Genomic DNA, 22,997 nt, shown 5'->3' with positions numbered 1-22,997 from the left:
TGTGAGGTAAGTACTGTGTGTGTTGTCCCAGAAACAAGCAGCAGCAGGACACTGTAACAGCATAAGGAATCATAGATACAGTACAAGCAGCTGAACAGTAAGCTTATGGATGTTAGGTAATGCGGTATATTGCAGATTATAGGTTTATTCCATTGTGGCCATGAGCCAATTTGTTTTAAGATGTATAAGGGCAGCGTCAAGAATCTCATGACTTGCAACGAACTGCCTCCTCAGGAAACTCAAACGTTGGCTCTGAAATGAGCACAAAATGACAAAATTAGCAGGTATTAATTAAATAATGCGCATGTTACTTGGGTTTCAAGAGAGCTGAAATGTGCAAAAGTTTTAAAGGTCAATCAAAAGTTTTTATTCCCATTTACCTGTGGTGGTATCTAGCCACGCAGATAGTTTGGGTTTTCCTTGTCGAGGTTTTGAGATATCTGTCTCTCAGATGGGATGAGTGAAACTCGTGTTGCGCAGATTGGTCAAAACATGGCATTTGAAAAACTCTGCAGCAGCGAGGACAAATTGGTTACTCCAAATAACATTCATTATCACCTCCGTGGTGCAAAAAAAAAAAAAAATGCCGCAAAATAAACTGGATGAAAGCATGTACTTCCCCATAAAACATCTTCAGGGACGATTTTTTTGGACTGAAAGAATTTGATTGAGAGGAAATACATTTTCAACTATTCTGACAATTAAAAAAAAAACATTTAATCAGCCAAATATTAGCTGTTTTCAGATTCCATATTTGAAAGACTGCTTGTGTTTAGCATGGTTAGTGACATATCTTTGGGTTTTGGACTGAGATTTCACAGACTAAACAAAGAGTTCAATAGATTAATCTATAATGAAAGTAATTGTTAGTCTCAGCTTTTTCTGCATTGTTTACACCCACATTTGCTTGCTTGTGTTCTTCTTCACTGCCGTTGTTGGTGCAACGCTGCATATCTCACATCACTACCAACTGTCCACCAGTGGGTATCTGCATGGATTAATGCCACCAGAGCTGACTGAGAAAATATCTTTTTTTTGTGTGATTTAGGTGAAGCAACCCTTTAAAGTAACAGTTTAACTTTTGGGGAATGTGCTTATACGCTTTCTTACTGAAAGTTAGATGAGAAGATGCAAATATGTGAAAGTATTCCTTTTATTGTTAGCCCATGTATGTGAGCTCGGCTTGTCATATGTCTCCAACATGCTGCTCTTGTGTTAATTTAACGCAGTTACTCAGATCCTTTACTGAAATAAAAGAAATAGAAATATCACAGTCTAAAAATACTCCATACCAATAACATTCAATTCCTGAATTAAAAATGTTAGTTAAGTAGAAGTACAGAAGTATTTTCAGCAAAATGTACTATCCAAAGTATAATAATCTGTTAATATCACAAACAAATAGAGTATTTTCATGTTGTAGTTCCTCAATGTTGAGCCAATTTTGTATACTTTGTATACTACTGGGTAGATTAGAAGTATAGTACTGCATCATATATAAGTATATCATGTTTTATATGTAAAAAGTAACGATAAGTGTCATTAAATGTAGTGGAGTAAAAATGACACTATTTCCCTATGAAATGTAGTATAAAGTAGAATAAGACAGAAATACTTAGGTAAAGTACAAGTATGTCAAAATAGTACTTAAGTACAAATGTACTATATTACATTCCACCACTGATTTTACAAATGGCTACTAATAAATACACTTGATAATTTTATGTCATTAGACGTTATTAGAGTTTTCAAAGTGGCAACTCTGACATGTGAACAGTATTGCTTATGTTCCTGACTCCCAGCTTGTTACTAAGCAACCTGTGCATGCCACAGTGGTCTATAATGACCTTTTACAGACGTATTATCTTCCTTACAGTGTGCAGATGTGCATCATATCACTGCTTACATAATCTTACCCCATTACAACAGGGCTTTTCCCTCCATCTCACATTACCACAGTTGACAGCATTGTCCCCCAGCTGCCATTCACCTCATGAATGTACTATCACATACACGGTTGTAGTATAAAACCTTAAGGCATGCATGTATGTGAGGAATGTCTGTGGTGTGACTCCAGACATCTGACTCAGGGCAAACATGGGATAACTGACTTCAAGCATATATAGCATGAGATTAGTGCACGGTTTGAAGATATGGATTATAAATTGCTTTGGACTATAAAATCTTCATTGTGCAACAGGTGTTCTATGAATATATGGAGGACACATCAAAATATTTGAAGATCATAAACTCCAAAGTGTTACCACATATCATTATTGTTAGACTTAAGTGTAATGTGGAATGGTGCTTTTGAAAGTTATTACGGGAATGCATTTAAATCACGTTGATTATCAAAGTTGTTGCTGATTAGTCTTTTGACTATCGACTAATGGATTGAGTCCACGGTCTGATAGAATAGTATTCCTCGTTAGCTAAAGAGGATCAGAAACACACTCAAATCTGCCAGATGACAGCATACATGGATGTGCATGTGTACTGTTCATTAATATGCGCTCACATGTCTGTGCACGTGTATGTCCATGTGCATACTCTGAAACATGCCATGAACAGTTTCTGGCTAGTGTTAAGAAAACACACAGAAAATGACCTTTTCTTTCCGCTCCCATCTTCTTCAGTATCCTCCCCGGGATCACATGGATCATCACTTGATTATAGCTTTGTGCTGAAGCACAGAAGAGCCCTTGTGATTTCATGCTTTGGTAACGGACTCATCCATCAGTACAAATGGTTTATTCCATTATTCCCCAACATTATGATTATCTGAGCAGGCCTGTGAACTAATCACAGTGCAAGTCAAATATGGTCTCTTCAAATTGTAAAAATGTCTTTTTTTAAAAGTTAATGAGAGGTTCTCTGCAGTAATTGGAACTCTGCCTCCTTCAATGATAGGTATGTAGTACTTAAAAACACTTACTTAAAACACTTACAAATCTCAGGATACCTTCTAACAGCCTCTTCAGGACTGAAGTCAACAAAACTAAAAAGAGTCAGCAGCCATGCTAGAAGCTCTGTGAGGCTGTACTTTGGCTTTGAGCGAAATGCTAACGCCACACGTTAAGTTATGTATAATATTTACCCCATTCATCTTAGTTCATTTGCTAATTATCACTGAGGGCAAAGTACAGCTGAATCTGTATGTCATTGGTTTTTCCAGTTTTTGACCTAATGGTGGCACCAAACGAGAAGTTTAGAGATCAACAAATCTATTACAATTCATCCTGAGGGGAACATGAATGTGGGTACCAAGTTTCACAGCGATAAATCCAATAGTCGTTGAGACATTTCACTTAAAAACACAAATATTAATGGTGGCGCCAAAGAGTATAGAAGCAAAGAAACAAAACTCTGGTGGACTGAAAACGCTTATTGTATTTATAATATTTTATTGTTCACATTCTGGTAGAATATGAAAATAGAATAGAAATTATTTAGTTTTACTTTTGTACGGCACTTTTTAGGCGAAGATTTTACTGGCATCTGGTAGTCGTTTAAGTCCAAAATGGACGAGGCGTAGCTTTGTTGCTGGACACTGATGTTTCAATGGAACGAACCATTCACTTTTATTTCTTGGCAATATATGTTCTTTGGTGGTGCTAGAGGAACCATCATGTGATCACTAAAGTCGATAGGATTCACCATGAACGTCTGTTCAACATTTCATAGCAATCCATCCAATGGTTGTTGAGATATTTCAGTTTACACCAAAGTGGTGCGGCTATAAAAGGAGAATTGACATGGATGTAAATGTTAGGAATGGAAATGCCAGTGGTATTAGGCCTATTGCCTGTCTCGCTAAGACAATATTTGATCACAGTAGCCTGTTTTAAGTTATATGTCATAAACCCTAGAGTGCAATCTAAGCCTCTTTACTTCTACTTTTAGACCTTTGCAGCTCATTTAAAAGGTTGTCTCGTCTTCAACCTCACTTAAGATTTAAATGAGATGCAAGAAAGTTCCTTATTATTGGAATTCTGCCTCTGTAAGGTCCTTCATGAAGAATGAGCTTTAACCCCTCAGGTAATTTATTTTAATTAGGTATAACTTTCCTCTAGAGCCACTGTCAATCAAATTGATGGACAAAATAGTGAGGATTAATTATCTTATTAATACAGTCTTCAGTTGATATATTAAATTTGACACTCTCTGTTTTTTAATAATCTGTCATATTGTTTTATGTACAGTATATGTTGCATTGTATTATTTCATATCACATGTACTGTAAGCTACGGTGTGTGTGTATGCGCAACATGTTCTCATCCCAACTCGTCACATACTGACGCTTTGTCAGACCACTCGGCGTCACTTTTCAGCCGCAGTAAACGCTTAATGTTGTGACTTCAAACAAAAACACGTGCTTAGGTTCAGGCAATAAAACCACTATAGTCAGGTTTAGGAAAAAACAACATAGTTGGGTTTAAAACTGCTCCGTTTGTACAGCGAAAATCACACTGAATGTTGACGCATGGCACACTAACAGCGGTCTCCTTGATGACAGCCTGGTGTTTGTTGAACCCATCCACTGTGTGTGTGTCGCTTTCACTCTTTAAACTACGTCAACACACTCCCGGCGCACTTTCCATGAATGTCTAATATTGACACGGGTGGGTTTACATTGTAGTGCATGGAAAGCCTGGTGCGTCTCATACAACGCTAATGGAGGAATCGAACACCGACGGCCTTGACAACGCATCGGTAGGCCTGGGAATGAGAACGGGCTGGTGTGTGTATGTATATGTGTGCGTTTATTAAACAGCAGTTCCTTAGACTCCATTAAAATAAATTTAGATCTTGAGTAGTTTTGGTATCGAGGTCAGCTCTAAAGCCAGATCTCAAAATGTTATACGTTAATATTCATGAATGCAATCTAGTGCTGCATTCAAACGCTAAAACCTGAGTGTAAAATTAATAAATGTTGTCAATTTTAAGGGTGTAATTTGGAGGTTTTTGAAGTGACCTTGCACAATACCAAAGCTGTTAACAGAGAAGAATAAATGGATGGACTATATGAATGAATTACTTCATTTAACAAGGATGAATGTCAAGATGTCGATCAGGCTTTGATTTCCATCAGCACTGATGATGTGGAAGTAACCTTTATGAGCTGGCATGTTAGTGGAAAATGGAATTGCTTTCTAATATTGAAAACCTTTAGACATACAGTTCTGAGTGCTTTCGCTTTTCAGGCACAACAAAACTACACATATAGACCGGTTTACATTTCCCCGAAGCGTAAATGAGACTTCAAAGTTTGAAATATTGGGAAATTATTTGCTTCCTTGCCGAGAGTTTGATGAGATACAACTCACATGTCCGTCTGTTAAATATGAAGCCACAACTTGTTTTAAATAAACAAGATGTAACGTGTTAATTTGTGCGCTTTAGGAGTGCTGGTGGGGAAGCTTTTGTTACCTTAGGCTAGTCTTTATGCTAAGCTAAACAGCTGTAGCTTCATATTTAACATACTGTATGAGAGTGGTATCGATCTTCTCATCGAACCCAAGAAAGTAAATACGCGTATTTTCCAAAATGTTGAATCATTGCCTTAAGGTTATATTCTCCAAAACAACAACACTTCCTTAAGGCACGATATTCCAGCTCACAATCCAACCCCATGGAGAGAGAGATGGAGCAAAATGTGCAGAGTTTGTTTTTGCATCATGCAGATTTACAGACAGTACTGGGGGCTGAAATCCCTCAGCTGTTTGTGTTGTGGCAAAGAGACAGACGTGTTTGACGTGAACATGTGTGCAGGAGATTTGTGCAGCAGTGTTGTGGTTCTACAGTACTTATAGCCTGCTGTGTGTTGTCTGTAGGGTTGAAACGGTTAATTGATCACCTGAATGTCAGGATGCTGCTTCTTTCTCTTCCTATGCACTGTTGCATCTGTTGATTTACAGGATGTCCTCGGTACCTCAAAATTGTAGAATTACGGCACTAGAGTAAATGTACTTACATACTGTCCACCACATGTCAGGATTGGTGTTTCATCGTGGACTAGCCGCGACCTATTTGAGTGTTTACTGTGTTGGTTTTTGCCATACAGGTGCATTGTGGTTATTATTCTCCTGTTATATGATGGTTTACAACCAAATTAGATGTTGCAAGTTGGACCAGTGTAGAGAGGCACAACCCTCCAGGCTGTCCTGTCACGCTGCTTAGCACTAATTTGTACTCCAAGATTAATCCGGTGGTTTTTAATAAGGATATAAGTGCAGAAAAATGATCATTCAGCACAGTGGGACCAGACAACTGCAAGAAAAATAGGTCACCACACTGGGAAGAAAAGTGTTGAATGATTGTGACCTATAACAAAGAGTTGAAATTCAAGAGAATTAAAGACAAAAGAGTGTTTTATGGCTCTTATTACTCACACACTGCGTATCTGTTTGAATCTTAATGATATTCTTGTGATTTACGGGGCTGCTGATTCTGAGAACGACGAACAACTGACCTCTCAAGTCTTTGATAACAACCAGTTTTGACCAGAATGGAAGTTCACAGTGAAAGAAAAGTCTTCCTGAATGCTGTTTTAAGGTCACAGCATCATGTTTTCCCTCTGGCTTGCCCTCAGCTTTCAGTTAGTCACATGAGAACACCAACTTCGAGAGGAATATTGAATACTATTCCAGCAAGAGTAGGTCAAAAGTGTGATTTTCTAAACCACATGAGAAGAAAGAAAAAAAGGTATTCAATCACACACAGACACGCATTGTGAAATATCATTTTATAATTTCTCCCAAATGTCAACATCATAGAGGCGCTATAGAGAAAAAGTCAGGGGATCACCAGAGTCATTAGGATTCAATCCATAGTGGAGGTCCGACATAGCAACTCCACTAGCGTGGCTTTAAAAAGAAAAGATTAATTAAATACATGAAACAGAAACTGCAAATGCAAAGCAGAAGATAACTGTGTTATTCATTTAATTAAACAACAAAAAGAATATTCAATTTTAACTCTGCAGTAATTAATTATTTTCTTGCTGTCATGAAATTATTAAATCACACATTTAAATCAATAAATAAATAATTAAGTCTGGTGGCACCTGCCTCCCCACTGAAAGAAGATTAACCAAGAGATAAATACTACTCGCTAATCATCAGTGACTGTGGAAACAGAGGAATAAATGACCCTCTTTAGGCTTTACCACACACACAAATGCATGTCCTTACACACACTCACATGAATTGCCCCGGGCCTTTCTCTACAGTACTACTACAGTACTTTAAAGACTGAAGAAGGGGAAGAAACCTTCAGTAATCTCTTAAAAACACCCATTTCTTTCTCTCCTCCCCTCTCCCCCTGTTCCTTAATGAGCGCCACTCTGCTCTGTTCAGACCAGGAGGCAGACTTCACATGTAAACTAAAGCTGTGTGGACTCATTGCTCAGCTATGCAGTAGAGCGGAGGATTAGCTCAAGCTGAGCGCCAGTGCAGGGATTGGGCATTTGGCCATTTATCCATCACCTGGCGGACTGAGAGAGACACTACCATACTCTTTGTCTCTTTCCACTCAAATCTCCTCTTGTCGTTCTCCTTCTCCCTTTCTCCTTCTACCCCTCTTCCCCCTCTCTCTCCACCATGACCCTTCTATCAGAGGACCGGTCTGCGAGGCCTCAACCCTGCCGGCTCCAGGAGCCTGGCAAACACATCAGCACTTCTTTGTACCCAACAGACTTCACTGGCTCCAAAGAGGACTACATGGATAACGGGGAGAACGCTGTGTTTGGAGCCGTGGAGCACCCCAGGCGCTCACGGGGCCGCCTTATCCTCCACGGCATGGTCATGTTTGGAAGGGAATTCTGCTTGGCCGTGGAGGCAGCATTCGTTACACCGGTACTTCTGAGCGTGGGCCTGCCACGCAGCCTGTACAGCTTGGTGTGGCTGATCAGCCCCATCCTGGGCTTCCTGCTCCAGCCCATCATCGGCTCAGCCAGCGACTACTGCCGCTCGTCGTGGGGCCGGCGGAGGCCTTACATCCTGGCCCTGGGCATCCTCATGCTGCTGGGAATCACCCTGTTCCTGAACGGAGATGCAGTCATCTCAGGTGAGAGATGGGCGGGAAGATTTTGAGAAAGGGATGGTGAGAGGGGAAGGTATATTTTTAGTCTTGTCATATCAGAAAGTGAGTTCTCGTTATGGGGGCCGACTGTGCCTTTGATTCAGAGGGAATAAAAGAGAATCAATAATCAGTTCTTTTTATCAAAGAAACAGAAATGTCAAAAATCTGACATCACCTTGATATTCTAATGTATGCTCTTGCTTGGAAATATGCAGAATAATTGTGACTTATCTTGTAAAACTCAACAAATGCAACACCATATAAGATTTTATGATCTAATTAGATCATTGTCCCACTGATACCATGACTACAACTTTTATTTTTTTGCCGTGAAAGCTTTCTCTTATCTCTTAGACTTTTACGAACTGCCAGTATGTTCTCGCTTAAAAGTGACACATCCATCAAGAAAAAAAACATCAACACTGAACTTGTTAAATGTGTGGACATAAGGTCCCGAGAGGCTCTGATGCTCACACTTTTAACTTGTGACTGAAGTTGAATGTGTGACTTGTTGGGCTGGTCCTGAGGCGATGCCCGCTGACACAGACAGATGGTGAGGCATGACTGAGAAAACATCACCGCACCGCTTTACTTTGAAATGGGAAAACAATTGCTAACATTTAAATAACCCCGGACTTGTTTCCTGAGAATCCAGCATCACGAGAAGTTCTCCTCACAAAAGAATCTGTGAACTTTTCTTAGACACTTGAAGTGATTCACTGCTGAGAGCTATAGTGCTGCTGCATTAAACAGGATCAGTGTGGGGTTAAGTGCATATTCATTTATAATTTCACCCACTTGAATGTGCAAGGTCAGCCCTGGAAACTTTTAATGATAGAGCTTGAAATACCTCAGTAAATCATTGACATTGAACAGCACAAACAAATGAGCAATCTGCTGCACGTTTTAGCATATTAACAAAACACTCTGTGAACCCAGTGAATGTGTAAAGTTTGGGGGAGTATTTGGTACACTAGGTTGAGAGATCTCTTTTATAATGAGACTGTACAATCAAACAAAATAAATAGCAACACGTGTGTACTAGTTTGAAGTGTTATTTCAAATCTGAGGTCAAAATAAATATGTACATAAATGTATGTAATAAAAAGCTACAGAAAGGTCAGTTCGGTCTGTGAAATCTCTCTCTGCAACAGTACATTAAAGTTTAACAGGCTTTTATATTATTCCTGCCTCTCTAAAATCATCTCTAATTATCTCCTACTTGAATCACAAAAAATCCATTATGTTGAAATTACATGTTGTTTTGTTCAGGAATATATTTTTAGCACCTTTCATTCCTTTTGAAGAGAAAAAATAAGAAGACTATATTATAAACAGCCAGGTTTTAAATTGTTACCTTTCAGACATAATTGTTTTTGCTCTTAGTGCCTCTCAGAGTGCTTTTCCTCTGACGTGTATCTATACATGCTACTTCAAGTTCAGTAAAAATAATCTATTGATGAAGAGGTATCATTGCATTTTAAGTTACAGTTACTTGATGATGTTTCTGTTCTGTTTTGCAGCACTAGTCAGCGACAGGTCACTGAGGAGCACATGGGCCATAGTGGTGGTGATGTTGGGAGTCGTGCTGTTTGACTTCGCTGCAGACTTCATCGACGGGCCCATCAAGGCCTACCTGTTTGATGTGTGTTCATATCATGACAAGGAGAGAGGTCTACACTACCATGCTCTACTCACAGGTGTGTAATACAGATTCTGTCCTCGCTGGCTGTTTCCAACGTGCATCTTGATGGGTTTGCTTTGAACAAATCAGCATTCATTATTTGCTTGGTGAGAGTTTTTCAGTGTTAATAGCTCACATAACACGTTACCAAAGGTGTATGGAGATACTGGTGGGTGGACCAGCACAAACTGTACTGAAGGAGGTGTGAACATTTCTATGAAGTGCGTTGCTGTCTGTGAGTGGCCTGCATGTTCAGTAAGATGTTGGATGTCTGTCGCCAGGAGATGAGAAGGTTGATACCGTTCTCATTATGAAGACGGTTAGCTTAGACTGGAAACGGGGGGAAACAACTAGCCTGACTCTGTCAATAGGTAAATACATCTGCCTACCAACATCTCTAAAGTTCACTAATTATAGCTTGGTTATTTGATCTATAGTTCCACATGGTGGTTATGTGCCAGATAGGTAATTGGCCCAGGTGACGTTCTTCTGCTGGTTGCCTGGCAACCTCACGGTGATGAGAACACTTCAGGAAGTCTCACTTTAAGTGTGACTTCTGTGGCGGTGTCCAAGATCAGTTCCTAATTACAGTATGATGCACTATATTTACTGTACGTCATTTTATGTGAGTGTCCAAGTGGGTGTGATAAAGAAATATAAAGTATTAGTGCTGTTACAGAATACCTTTTAGCGTGTTTTTGCTCATTGTTTTGGTTTTACAATCCACAACTTAACTGTTTTAGTTCACTCTCACCAGTGTTGTTTTTCACAAAATGTGATCTCATTGTTGCCTCACATTACTGTGAAAACATATTTACCTCTGTGGAAGATTTCAATAAGTTTTGACATAGATTTGACGCTAAATATTATTCAATAAAGTATAACCAGATTGAAAATATAGAAAAACAGACCTCTGAATGAGACACACATTTTGTTAATTATTTCATGAATTTGTCATTGAAATCTTGCCAGTGCAATGTCCCCATGTGAAAAATATTCCTCTTTTGATTACCAAATGCTACCAAATGCCTCCTTTTCTAACAAGCCTCTCAGGGAATTATGTTTGGCTCACTCTTTCATCCCTTTCCTCCGAGGAATTTGTGAGTTTTTGAACATGAGTTTCAGATCCAATCGTGACATCTCGGAGGGGTTTTGGCTGCCTTTCCAAAACTTTAAATTGTGTTTTCCTAAGCCACTTTGATACAGACAAGCTGTCATGTTTTGGAAGCCATCGACATTTTGCTCAATTCACCATTTGTACTGTCAAATGTGTCCAAAATTCAGGGTCATACTATGAAAAGAAAAGTGAGGTTCTCAGCCGACGTAATGGATGTAAACTGATGCCTGCTAAAGCATCACTTTGTTTTGACTACTCATCTGGAAATTTTCATTTACTAAACTTTTTCTCTTTACTTTGGATGAGTTAACAATGAGTAGGTTAGAAGATTGCATGCTTTATTACTTTATACAATATACATGAGAGAAACACCATATTTAGGTATCATTATTCTTTTTTAAACCCTTTCTGTAAACCACCATAACCTTACAAAATATATACTAAATGAGTCTTAAGAAAAAAAAGCAAATATTGTTTCATGCCCTGCTAGGACAAGAGGATGTTATCGGCGTGAGCGTCAGTGGTGCACTCAGCTGTCAGCAGGCACCGGGTGGTGTGAGCACGCAGTAATCCAGCCCTGAGCTAGTCATGTGCTGCAGTCATGGGTCTGGGCTGAGAGAGACAGAAGCCAGGCACATGACTCCTTAGACGCCGCTGCCACCGCTGGTATGCAAGGTTTGAGGAGGAGGAGGGAGTGAGAATTGTTGTGATTGATGTACCTTTTGTGTGAGCTTTTCTAATCACATAATGAACCTGTGAACATGTGAAATGCAATGATCAATACTTACCAGACCACATAAGCCACTATGGATGACTACTTTTCTACAGCAACAGGTATGAGAAAGCGGGATACATAAGCAGGTGGAGCATTTTTTAAGTCGTTTTTAGCCTTGCTGGCTGTGTGGCTCCATGTTGCAACCTGCTCTTTCTCCAACAATTTACATGACGTTGTGCCAAGTAGCACTTTGTTTTTGTTAGTATCTCTAATCCTGGAGGCAGTATTGTAGTCAAGACCACCTATACCGAGACCAAGTCATGACTAAAACCAGAATGTATCGAGACCAAGTCAAGACCAAGACCAGACCAGTGCGAGTCCCACACTGCATGACATTGCAAGATTCCTTTTCATTCACCTAGCTGTTATTGCCATATATGTGTGCCATATATACTGTATAGGCATTGCAGAGGTGACTTTTATGTGTGGGAATGTTCCTTTGTTTTCTATGAGCAACCACAGTAATGATGCTAGCAAATAAATCAGACAATGCACAGGCAGTTGAGTGGTCTTGACCGGTCTTGAAATTAAATCCAGAGTGGTCTGAGACCGAGACAAGGCAGCCCAATGAAAATGCGGTCGATCCCGAGACGAGACCTTCAAGAACTGGTCTTGAGACCGGTCTCGAGATCAAGACCGATGTCGAGTACAGCGCCTGGAGGCCAAGGACATAGAAAAGAGAGATCTTTTGCTCTTATTTAAATAAAGTTGAAATTGTTCAAATTCCATCCCATCCCATCGTTTGTCAGTCCCACTTGGCCTGGAATCCCACAATGCCTTGCAAAGCGATTTGCTCGTGTCCCATAAAAAATTAATGGGTTGAACTTCAGTGGTTCTTCACCGTTAGTCAGTGATAACAACCTCACAGTGCTGCTAGCGTTGCTTTAGACTCTTGTTTGCAATACTTTTTGAAATTTTGTCATTAATTAATGTATACAAACTACTCAGTCCTCCCTCTGTGAGCTCGTTCTTCCTTACAGAAATCTTTTTTTTTCTGCTATAATGTGAAACCGCTTCAGTTTGATTGATACCCGATGACCTTTTTACATCAAATTGCACCTTGCTGATATTAAATCTCGTCCCTTTTCGTTTTCAATCTCTCTGTGTGTATATTTTTGAGACCATCCACAGTTGAGCCACAGTCATGACATCTCTGTTTTGCTCTGTTGCACTGTGCTGCAATAAGAAGTTCACAGTTATTGCGGGGGCAGAAAGGTACACACACTGGTGACATTAATGACACAGGAAGAAAAGGGAGAAGGGTCTTGGATCAGAGGAGAGTGATTGATGCAGTACACCACCAACAATGTTCCAGTCATGCAGACGCAAGTGAAGCGTGACTCCCCCTGAAGTGGTTATTACTTTACCTGCCAGTCGCTGATGTTGAAAAATAGCCTCTATTTCTGGTGACCGACAGTAGAAGATTTTATATATCTGCTCTGGGAGCCGCAGTCAGTCAAGCACATTTTGTGTTATTTAATTTTGCTTTTTAAATCCATTGACTCGTGTATGTGTGTGTATCATAATGTAGGCATGTGATCCCATTTAGCGAGAAGCATCAGTCAACAAAACTGCTTCTCATACAACCACATCAGTTTTATACTCCAGCGCATGAATGTCTCCTTTAAGGGCAAGATTAAAGGAACTTCATCCCATCAAAAGCTTTTAGATCTTCTTTTGCATAAACAGGCTGTGCACTCATATACTGTACCAGCATCCAACATATAAAGTGGAGCGGATTCAACGAGGGTTTTCTGTGGATTCAGTCACAGTCTCTCACCTTTCCTGAAGCTGTCAGCATTTAGATTTCCTTTTATAGAAAGGAGAGGAGGCTGTGTTGGGAGAGATATGACATTTAGCGCCACACCAGAGCACACGCTGGCTGTCTGCAGCTGGTGAGCCTTCATGTTAGTGGCAAAATTCAACTTCATTGGAGCCACTGTCTGCATATTGAGTTTGAAAGTGTGTAGCTGTGTCTTACTGCAGTGCTGTACTGTAATCTAATAATATATAATTATCTCCTCTTTTATACGAATGTGGTGCTCACTATTTAATGTGGATGTGTGCTCCATGTCAACTGTTATAATTTCCTAATTGTGCAGCAATTAAATTCAAACTGTGCAGCTGTATGTTGATATACAACACTTTTTCTTTTTGTAATACTTCTTTTTCTAGTAGTGCCAGTGAAAATTACAAGATGTATTTATTCTTTTAGTTGTACAGTATGTCCAGTATATATACTGTACATATAATATCTGAGTATATATACACGTGTTATCTTTCTCAATGCATGCATAGTGCCATTTCAGTAACAGTTTAATATGACTGTTCAGCTGCTACAAGATAAAAAGCTGAAAATCACAACACTTTTCCAGATAATAGCTGATTCCAGTTTGCTTACACATACATCCATTATCTGTAACCACTTGTCCTGTTGCTGGGGACAACCATTCATGCTCACATTCACACCTACGGGCAATTTAGAGTCAACAACTAACCTAATTTGCATGTCTTTGGATTGTGGGCGAAAACCGGAGACCTTGGAGAAAACCCACGCTAACACGTGGAGAACATGCAAACGCCACACGGAAGGGCCCCAAGCCCAAAGGGTTTGAACCTGTGACCCTCTTGCTGTCAGGCGAAAGTGCTAACAGCACCATGTTATTATTTCTTTTTTATGCATGCACAACCTAAACTATTACCAAACCTATAGACACACTGAAATACATCATACAGGTTAAGCACGCATGTCATTTTTAAAGAGGAACTCCACACTAAGTGATTTTGATTTTTGCCGTACACATAATCACATATATTTCTACATATTTAATACCTCACCACTCTCATGGGATCCTTTTCAGCCTCAGCACACTGCTGCTTTCACCAAAAAAAGCTCTTTAGACACCCACTGTACACTACCGGCTCACCGCCAAACAGCAGACAGACACCATTAGCGACTAGCTGGTGAACATAGTGGAACATTTAGCAGCTAAAGAGACAGTCAAGAGCTGTTGGAGACCGAAAACAGAGTGAACAACACAATCCATATGAATGATAATGTTGCCCACGCAACAGCTCTCTCAAAGGAAGGAAAGGGTTCTTCTGTACAATATTTATTATTATTAATAACTGCACTTTTCTGCCCACAATGTTTTAACCTTTGCTGCTTTGTATTCCAGGTCTGGGGGGAGCGTTTGGCTACCTGGTGGGAGCTATGGACTGGGGTCACTCTATTTTGGGTCAGCTGCTGGGCTCCGAGTACCAAGTCATCTACTTCTTCTCAGCATTGACCTGGGGCATCTTCCTCACCGTGCACCTATTCAGTATTCCAGAGCAACCTCTGGGCAAAGACCCATCTTCCTCCAATACCTCACCTCTCAGCGCCCTCCGCCTACTGGGCTCCCACAGCAATGGTTACGGAGCGCTGGCTAAAGAGCCCGTCTCACCTGTAGGACCTGCATCCGTCCCAGACCTCAGGCCTCGGTCGTTCTCTGCTCTGGGGGAGGCCAACTCAGTGACCTCCAGTGCCAAGCAGCCAAACAAGGAGGTATGTGATAAACAGTCTCTGAGCATAGATATACACTTGGTAAAATAATTAACACAATTTATTTTCATCCATGCTCATGGTCACGGGGAGAAAATTAATGAAGCAGTTCAGAGAAAATGGACTTATAATGAAGCCTTAATGCAACCTCTAGCGAAAGCTAAGTGGTGGTGAAATGGATAGTTAATAGAAAGTAAATTTGTCTTTATTGAAAGACTTGAGCGCGTTGACAATATTCTTGGAGGGCTTAATGCAGATTCTGAGAGTTAACCTTCAGAGAGATGAAGATAAAGCCTTTGATATACTTGTGCTGAATTACAAGAAAATGTGTGCACAAGACTGGGAATATTTTCATTTCATCTCATGGTGCTGCCATAAAAGTGGTGACAAACAGTAGCTTCAGACGAGCAGATACTGTATGTCAGTAATTCTAGTCTCAGGGTCCAAAATGTTCCCTTAAACATCAGAGACCAAAAGAACACCCGTTCAAATTTATTTCACAAAATGAAAATAACTGAAGTATAACTGGGGCTTAAAGCTTTGCAACAAGAGAGGGATTAATACATTCAATTCAAACTCATTAATTGGTTATATTCAACTTCAATGAACCAAATGTTTGTTGCATGAGCCGCTATCCATATTACATGCTGGGGGGTAGTATTTTTAAAGTAATCTATATTGTTAATATTTCTATGTTAGGACAATTAGAATTTGGTTAGTTAATACAAATGTTATTTTAATGTCTTATTTAATTAGCCTTGGTTTGTCTGTAGGAGAAGCTTCCTTTTTACAAACAAGAGGAAGAAAATTAGTAGAAGAGATTTAGAGTCAAATAGACCATAAAGCAAGGGATGCTTTAGGGTGTGGCACCTTGTGATTGACAGGTCGTTACCACGGCGTTGTCCGGTCTGTGTTTTCGTCGTAGAGCTTTTCACAGTGTGTTTTCAGTTCATGAAAGTTAATTATAACCTTTTTGGTCGCCTGAAAATTTGGTTGTACTTAGCTCCACCCTCTCGTGTCACTTCTGGTTGCAAAAAACAAGATAGCGATGGACAAAATGCCAAACTCGGGCGTCAAAACAGCAATCCACAAACCAATGGGTCATATTACGGTGACTATACGTTCAGTCTATGGGTAGAAGCCATACGCTTTTTTGAGACGTTTTTATTTTTTAAAGTTATTTTTGTTTGGATTTTTCATTTTTGTATATAGTTTTTTCCACATTCTCACCAAAAACCAGCCTGACCTGCTTGTTTATCTGGTATAAACTAAGAAAATAAATTGTACACCGGGTGAAGATTACTCTGGCCCCTGTGTGTGTTGTCCCTCCACCACTCAGCCAATCCTTTAAAGGAATATTCAATAGTCAATATTCTTGAGGGTGTTCAAATGGTTAATTAGGCCATGCTCTGCAGAGGAAACTCTCCAAACAACCTCGTGGAGATGATATACAGTAGTGTGAATATGTCCTGTGTAACATAAAACGTATATATGAAACAATTTCCTACATTATGCATTGTGTGTATCTGCAGGCCCAGAAGAGGATGACGTTCAGGTCGATGATGAGAGCGATCATCAACATGCCAAGCCACTACCGCTACCTGTGTGTCAGTCACCTGCTGGGATGGACGGCCTTCCTCTGCATCATGCTCTTCTTCACAGATTTTATGGGACAGGTATTGATTTTGAATACCATGCAATGCGATTACAATACAGGTGTGCAGGGTTATTTTCCAATCATTATGGCAGATTTGAACTGAATTGCAGTGATTTGTGTCATTTCTAACTCTCCACTTTCATACAGATTTCTATTTTTGATAATCAATTCACTGTTTGAATAATTTCTTTTCGGACAGAAATGCCAAATATTTGCTTGTTACAGCATCTCAAATGTGAGGATTTGTGGCTTTTTCTCTACTTTATATCATTGTAAATTGACTATTGTTAGGGTTTGAACTGTTGTTCACACAAAATAAGACATTTCACAATGTCACCTTGGGCTTTGGGACATTGTGATAGGCTGTTTTCATATTGCTTCCATCTCCTGGCTACAGCTTCACATTAATATAACGTGGAGAGTGGTATCAATCTTCTTATGAGACTCTCAGTAAGAAAGCAAAAAAAATGACATACTCAAAATGTATAGAATGTGTACACTTTATAACATACATGTTTTTCTCGCAAAAAATGTAAGATATGGTTGTTATTAATATGTTTAGTGCTGAACCCATTAGGTGATTAATTGACAGAAATGTTCTCAACTATTTTGATAATGTGTTCATTAATCATTTAAAGCAAAAATGCCAATTATTTTGGAGACCTTAATTGCAGATTTTATTTTTTTTTTACTATTTTCTGACATTTTATAAACTATATTAGTTAGTGTCAAATGATGCAAGGTGACAAAGTGAGAGGAATAACATAGAGAGAGAGATGAAGATGAACAAGATGCAATATGTTTTTACTTTCAAGCTGTTATCCCTGTTTGTGTGGGGGGCAGACGGAGGGGGGAGTAGCCTCTTGTTGTCTATAATCTCCTGCTGACATGTGTGATAATGATGACTGCTTTATAATTGCACTGCGTGTATGCTGATCAAAGGATGCACCTCACACCGGGACGTACATACTCACCGCCACGGTTCATCATGACCTGCTGCACCAGCATGTGATCTAAAACAGCATGCTTTGTCAGTCGGGATGAGAAATGTATGAGTCAGTGGCTCCCTGTTGAGTGAAAAGATAAAAGCGTTTATTAACAAAGGCAGCCAACATTTAATATCTAAATCAGTGGAGCTGTGTGCTTTGGCTGTATATTAACACTCTCAAATTATGTCTGTTTTTGTTTTGCAGATTGTGTACAAGGGAAATCCTTATGCAGACCATAACTCCACAGCCTACACCACATATGAGAGAGGAGTAGAAGTGGGCTGCTGGGGACTGTGTATCAATGCAGTGTCCTCTGCTCTCTACTCCTGTAAGTAACTGAAAGAGTATTTCACACCAGCCAGCATCTATTAGTATCACCATGTCCTGCACTGACATCATTAGCTCCTCTGTGAATGACAACAAGGTTGTGCAGGGAAGCGGATAGTAGTGAGCAATTACCGCCTCTTATTCTATTTTGCATGCTGTGGTGCACTGCAGTCCTTTTTCTAGCTGTCCTGATTGATGATGTTTCATTCAAATTCAATAAGTAGGCGCAATAGTCATGTGAAATAATAAAGGGAGAGAAATACTGTGCTACATGCAAAGCAAAGATTAGCCAAACATCTGGCATCACTGCGCCTTTGAGTGTGAAATTGGCTCTATTTACAGTGTGGCATGCTGAGAAAATTGTCTGCTGTGATTCTCAAGTAAAACTAATTTCCTCTGTTGTGATGTGTGGGTTTGTGTTTTCAGATGTGCAGCGTTTCCTCCTCCCATACATCGGCCTGAAGGGATTATACTTTGTGGGCTACTTTGTATTCGGCTTGGGCACCAGCCTGATTGGCCTTTTCCCCAATATCATCGCCACGCTCATTCTCTGCACCGTGTTCGGCGTCATGTCCAGCACGCTCTACACCATCCCATTCAACCTGGTAGCGGAGTATCAGCGGGAAGAGGAGGTACTGGGCTGACAAGAGACATTTTTTTCAGAACACATTGTGCTCAACCTATGACAAAAAAAGAGAGCTGGGGTGTGTGGCAGAGGTTAGGATCATGTTCAAGTTCAAGTTTTTTATCCATCACATACACAACAATTATGTAGAAGCAGTCAGCTAATTAAATATGTATAAAAAAGAAAGAGAAGATCATGTAAGTAAAAAAAAAAAAAAAGTTAAAATAAAGAATAAAGTATAACACAAATAAAATATAAAATAAAGGAATATAAATTAGACAGTAATTGCAACTGATTAAACTGAATCTAAAAAGGAATGTAGTAGATGCATATGCATAATAATGAGTATAAATATATATTATAGACCTATTAATAGGGCTGGGACGATACTTTCACGATACGATATGTATTGCGATTGTTAAGTATTGCGATTCTACAAGAATTGCGATTTGATATTTACGATTTACTGCGATTTTTGTTAACTTTTTTAACACTAGACCATGGGGAAAAGTTGAATCATACACTTCTAGGGACCCTTAGTTTGGAAAATACCTATATGAATACAGTCAAAATGTTTGATTTTCAGCATGTATGTAGTCAGAGATGTCCTGAAGTCAAATATATCAGGCATTATTTATTAAATTTTTTCCAGCTACCCAAAAATCAAAGAATATAGACATATCCCTCACAAATTAGTGGTATTTTCTTTTTAATTTATAAGGAACAATCATATCCATATATGTATTTTGCATATACAGTTCCCTTTGTTAACACCTTATTTTGAAAACTGTACATACTCTCACATGTATACTCTCCCCGTCAGCTCCTCAGACTACAACAATAAAAGCAGTAACTTCCTTCTACCTTCACATAAACTCAGATTAAGCAAATATGTCGATTCTGGCATTAAAAATGTCCCTGAGCCTGGTGGTGTAGGACCGGATGCTGCGGTACCGTCTCCCAGACAGCAGCAGGCAGAAGAGTTTGTGGATGGGTTCTTTAATAATCCTGTTGGCCTTTCTTCCTACACCGCTGGGTGTAGAGGTCCTCCATGGATGGCAGCTCCATCCTGGTGATGTGCTGAATAGTTTTCACCACCCTCTTTAGAGCCTACAGTTGAGGGCGCTGCAACTGCAATACCAGGTCAGCTTCCTGTAGTCCACAATCAGCTCCTTGGATGTGCTGACATTGAGAGAGGGGAGAAAGGTGAAAGAGAAAGATACTTTTGGTTACCCTGCCTTGTAACATCCATACTTCCAGTATGTATCTTGTGCTTTCTGTTATACATTTAAAGTCTCAAGCCAAAGCTGAGATAACCCTGGGAAGCTCCCACAAAAGACATGATTCATCTGAGTTGTACTCCTTGTGAAGAAAACCAAAATTGGTTTAGTGCCCTTTTAATTCAATTTACTTTATAACACCAGGATAATCCACTTAGTGTCAATACCGTTTTTTCCAGGAACTCCTGGGTGCTAAGAATAAACAATAAAGCAATATATATATAAAGCAATTAAAATATATGAAATAAGGAAGTCAGTCAAGTAGGCATTTTGGATTTCAGTTTACATTTGAAAGCATGTAGACTAGATGGTTCCCTTTTAGATCTGTGTAGTTGATGATATAATACTGGAGCTGAGGCTGGTCTTGAACGCAGCATATTTCCAGCAGATGTGGATCTCACCTGTTTGATCATTTTTGTTGCTCTATTTAAGTCACTCACTGTAATATCAGGGAATTGTAACGATCTGGAAGAAAATAAGATTTTCAATTTCCGCTTATAGACTCTGCATAAAATATAACTTTTGATTTTGCTGAATGAACGAATGACCACGTTTTTAAACAACATTATTCCCATTGAGAACATTAAATCTGACAACAAACACCTGGTCATAATATTGCTGAAAACTGAATAATCCAGAGGGAGTATATTCATAAAGAAATTATAAAATACAATATCTTCTCTTAGGCGGTGACTCAAAAATCAATTGTTAGAAGAAAAACACTTTTTTGCTGGTTGTTGATTTATCTTGGCATGCTCAGTCAATACCTCATTAAGTTGAATCAGATGAGCTGGTGATGAAAGTCAACATCAGATGACTGAGGTGCCTGAGGAGAGCTTCAGTCATCATTTAAAAAAACATATGAGGTGGTCTCTTAATTTCCCAGAGCTGAATCTTTCCACCCAACTGTTGATTGACATTTCTGCTACTACAGAATTTGATGACCTCAAATATTGCTCTCTTTTTTGTCTCCTCCTCCTCCTCCTCCTTCTCCAGGAACAACTGAAGTTGCGAGGAAGCATTGGAAGTGTGCGAGGCAGCGGGGTGGACTGTGCCGCCCTCACCTGCATGGTCCAGCTGGCTCAGATCCTTGTGGGCGCGGGTCTCGGCGCTCTGGTCAACATGGCAGGAAGTGTAATCGTGGTGGTCATCTCGGCCTCGACCGTGTCCCTGTTCGGCTGCATCTTCATCGCCCTCTTTATCAGATATGTGGACTAATGCTCATATAAAATTATTTTAATGGTATTGTTTTAATAAATACAGATTCTTTATTATATCCTTAAAATGTCTTTGATTGTTGACCAGTTTTCACCTTGAGGTGGCACAGACATGGGTGTCTTTTTGTCATCTTTTTCTGTGTGGTGTGGCACAGGAAGCCAAATAGTTAATATTAAAGGAAAACACGCTTATTTGCTGTCTTGCTGAGAGTTAGATGAGAAGATTGATACCATTCTAGTCTATTGGCGGAAGAAGTATTTAGATCCTTCACTTGAGTAAAAGTACATTAAGTAATATTTTGGAAGCAGAACCTTTACTTCAGAGTATATATATACTGTGGCATTGCTGCTTGTACTTGTGCTTTGTTGACATTGCCGGGCCGGCCCCGCGTGCCTTTTAGTGCATGTTCATGCATGTGAGCGTGCCCCACTGCCAAGTTCACGGCTGGCAATCTGCACTGCGCTCATATGGGCGTTACAGCTGATAACGCCGTCCCAATCTCCTCATTATTTCTCTGTTTCTACCTCAACGCTTTGTAAAGTCTAGAGGCTCAGTTTTCAAAGCTTTTCACTCTTGTTATTCACTTGTAATAATAATATACTACAGAAGACAGGAGCTGCGCCTGAAGCCACTATAAATAGTTCTGCCAACGTTTCACATGTTTTTCACTGTGACTGACGCACTTTCATCTGTTTTCATATGGTATATGGACTGTATTTATAGAGCACGTTTCTTATGCAAGGCATACTTTGACAGGAGGAGTTGAGGATCAAACCGACGACTGGCTCGACCTCCTGAGCCACAGCTGCCCCCCTATGTACATTGATTAAAAAAATAAATAAATTGTGGCGCACAACACGAACTTTCCATCTAAATATCTTTGAAAATGTGTTTCCTAGTCATTCAAAACACATCAAAGGCTCCCTGGGAGCTCGAGGGACGTATTGGCTCGTCCCTCGAGGAACACACGCTGTTACATTAGAATTTCTAATCATGATTTTGATCCAAGTCATTTTTCTTCCCCTCAAAGGGGATTTTGCCGACATGAATTGCTTCCTGTGTGTGTTAAATTGATGAGTGTGTGTGCACCGTGGGTGACGGATTCAACATCCACCTGACATGAGTACTCTGATGTACTAATTCAATTAGACATTTATGTATAATTACATTAGATTTGCATGTCCGTGTGTGCATGCATTGATTCCTTTTGCTTTTAGTTGGATAATTGAAAAAATAAATTTGGTATTTATCTCAGGATATTGATTTTTATAGTTGGTGTGCCAGACTCCTGCAGTCCCATCTCTGTCAGATATATGCACACACACACAGCATCACATACTTGGAGGCAGCAGGAGGAGAGAAGATCGAAGGAAAATCGATCAATTGAGTTGAAATAAGACAGTACTGAATCCAGAGCTTAATTGAATCCTGTACTTTCTATTAAATCTGGGAGTTTAAAATGTGTTATCAGTGCAGATTAAAACAAACTTCCATCTCTATATCCAGGATATCATGTACTTTCTGCAACAATGTTGTAATCAGTGGTGGAAGAAGTATTAAGACTTTTTTACTTAAAAGTAAAAGTAGCAAAAATACAGTGTAAAAATACTTTGCTAAAAGTAAAAGTCTGGCATTCAAAGTCTTAAGAAAAAGTACAAAGCATCAAATTATACTTAAAGAACCAAAAGTAAAAGTGATC

General features: G+C 39.6%; 1 protein-coding gene across 1 annotated transcript; it reads left to right on the top strand.

Annotated features, from left to right (window-relative positions):
* The first annotated feature begins 6,861 nt into the window (after positions 1-6,861).
* slc45a2 (solute carrier family 45 member 2) lies at positions 6,862-22,417 on the top strand. Its single transcript, XM_037752003.1, has 7 exons — positions 6,862-8,067; positions 9,606-9,782; positions 14,838-15,205; positions 16,735-16,878; positions 18,053-18,176; positions 18,602-18,807; positions 21,077-22,417. Exons 1-7 carry the CDS (start codon positions 7,602-7,604, stop codon positions 21,296-21,298), a joined length of 1,707 nt encoding a protein of 568 aa, XP_037607931.1. The 5' UTR covers positions 6,862-7,601; the 3' UTR covers positions 21,299-22,417.
* Positions 22,418-22,997: the final 580 nt, after the last annotated feature.

The sequence above is a fragment of the Sebastes umbrosus genome, chromosome 19 (genome assembly GCF_015220745.1).
Source record: "Sebastes umbrosus isolate fSebUmb1 chromosome 19, fSebUmb1.pri, whole genome shotgun sequence".
Taxonomy (NCBI): Eukaryota; Metazoa; Chordata; class Actinopteri; order Perciformes; family Sebastidae; genus Sebastes; species Sebastes umbrosus.
Note: the sequence above shows the minus strand (reverse complement) of the source record. Positions and strands in the feature narration are given on the sequence as shown.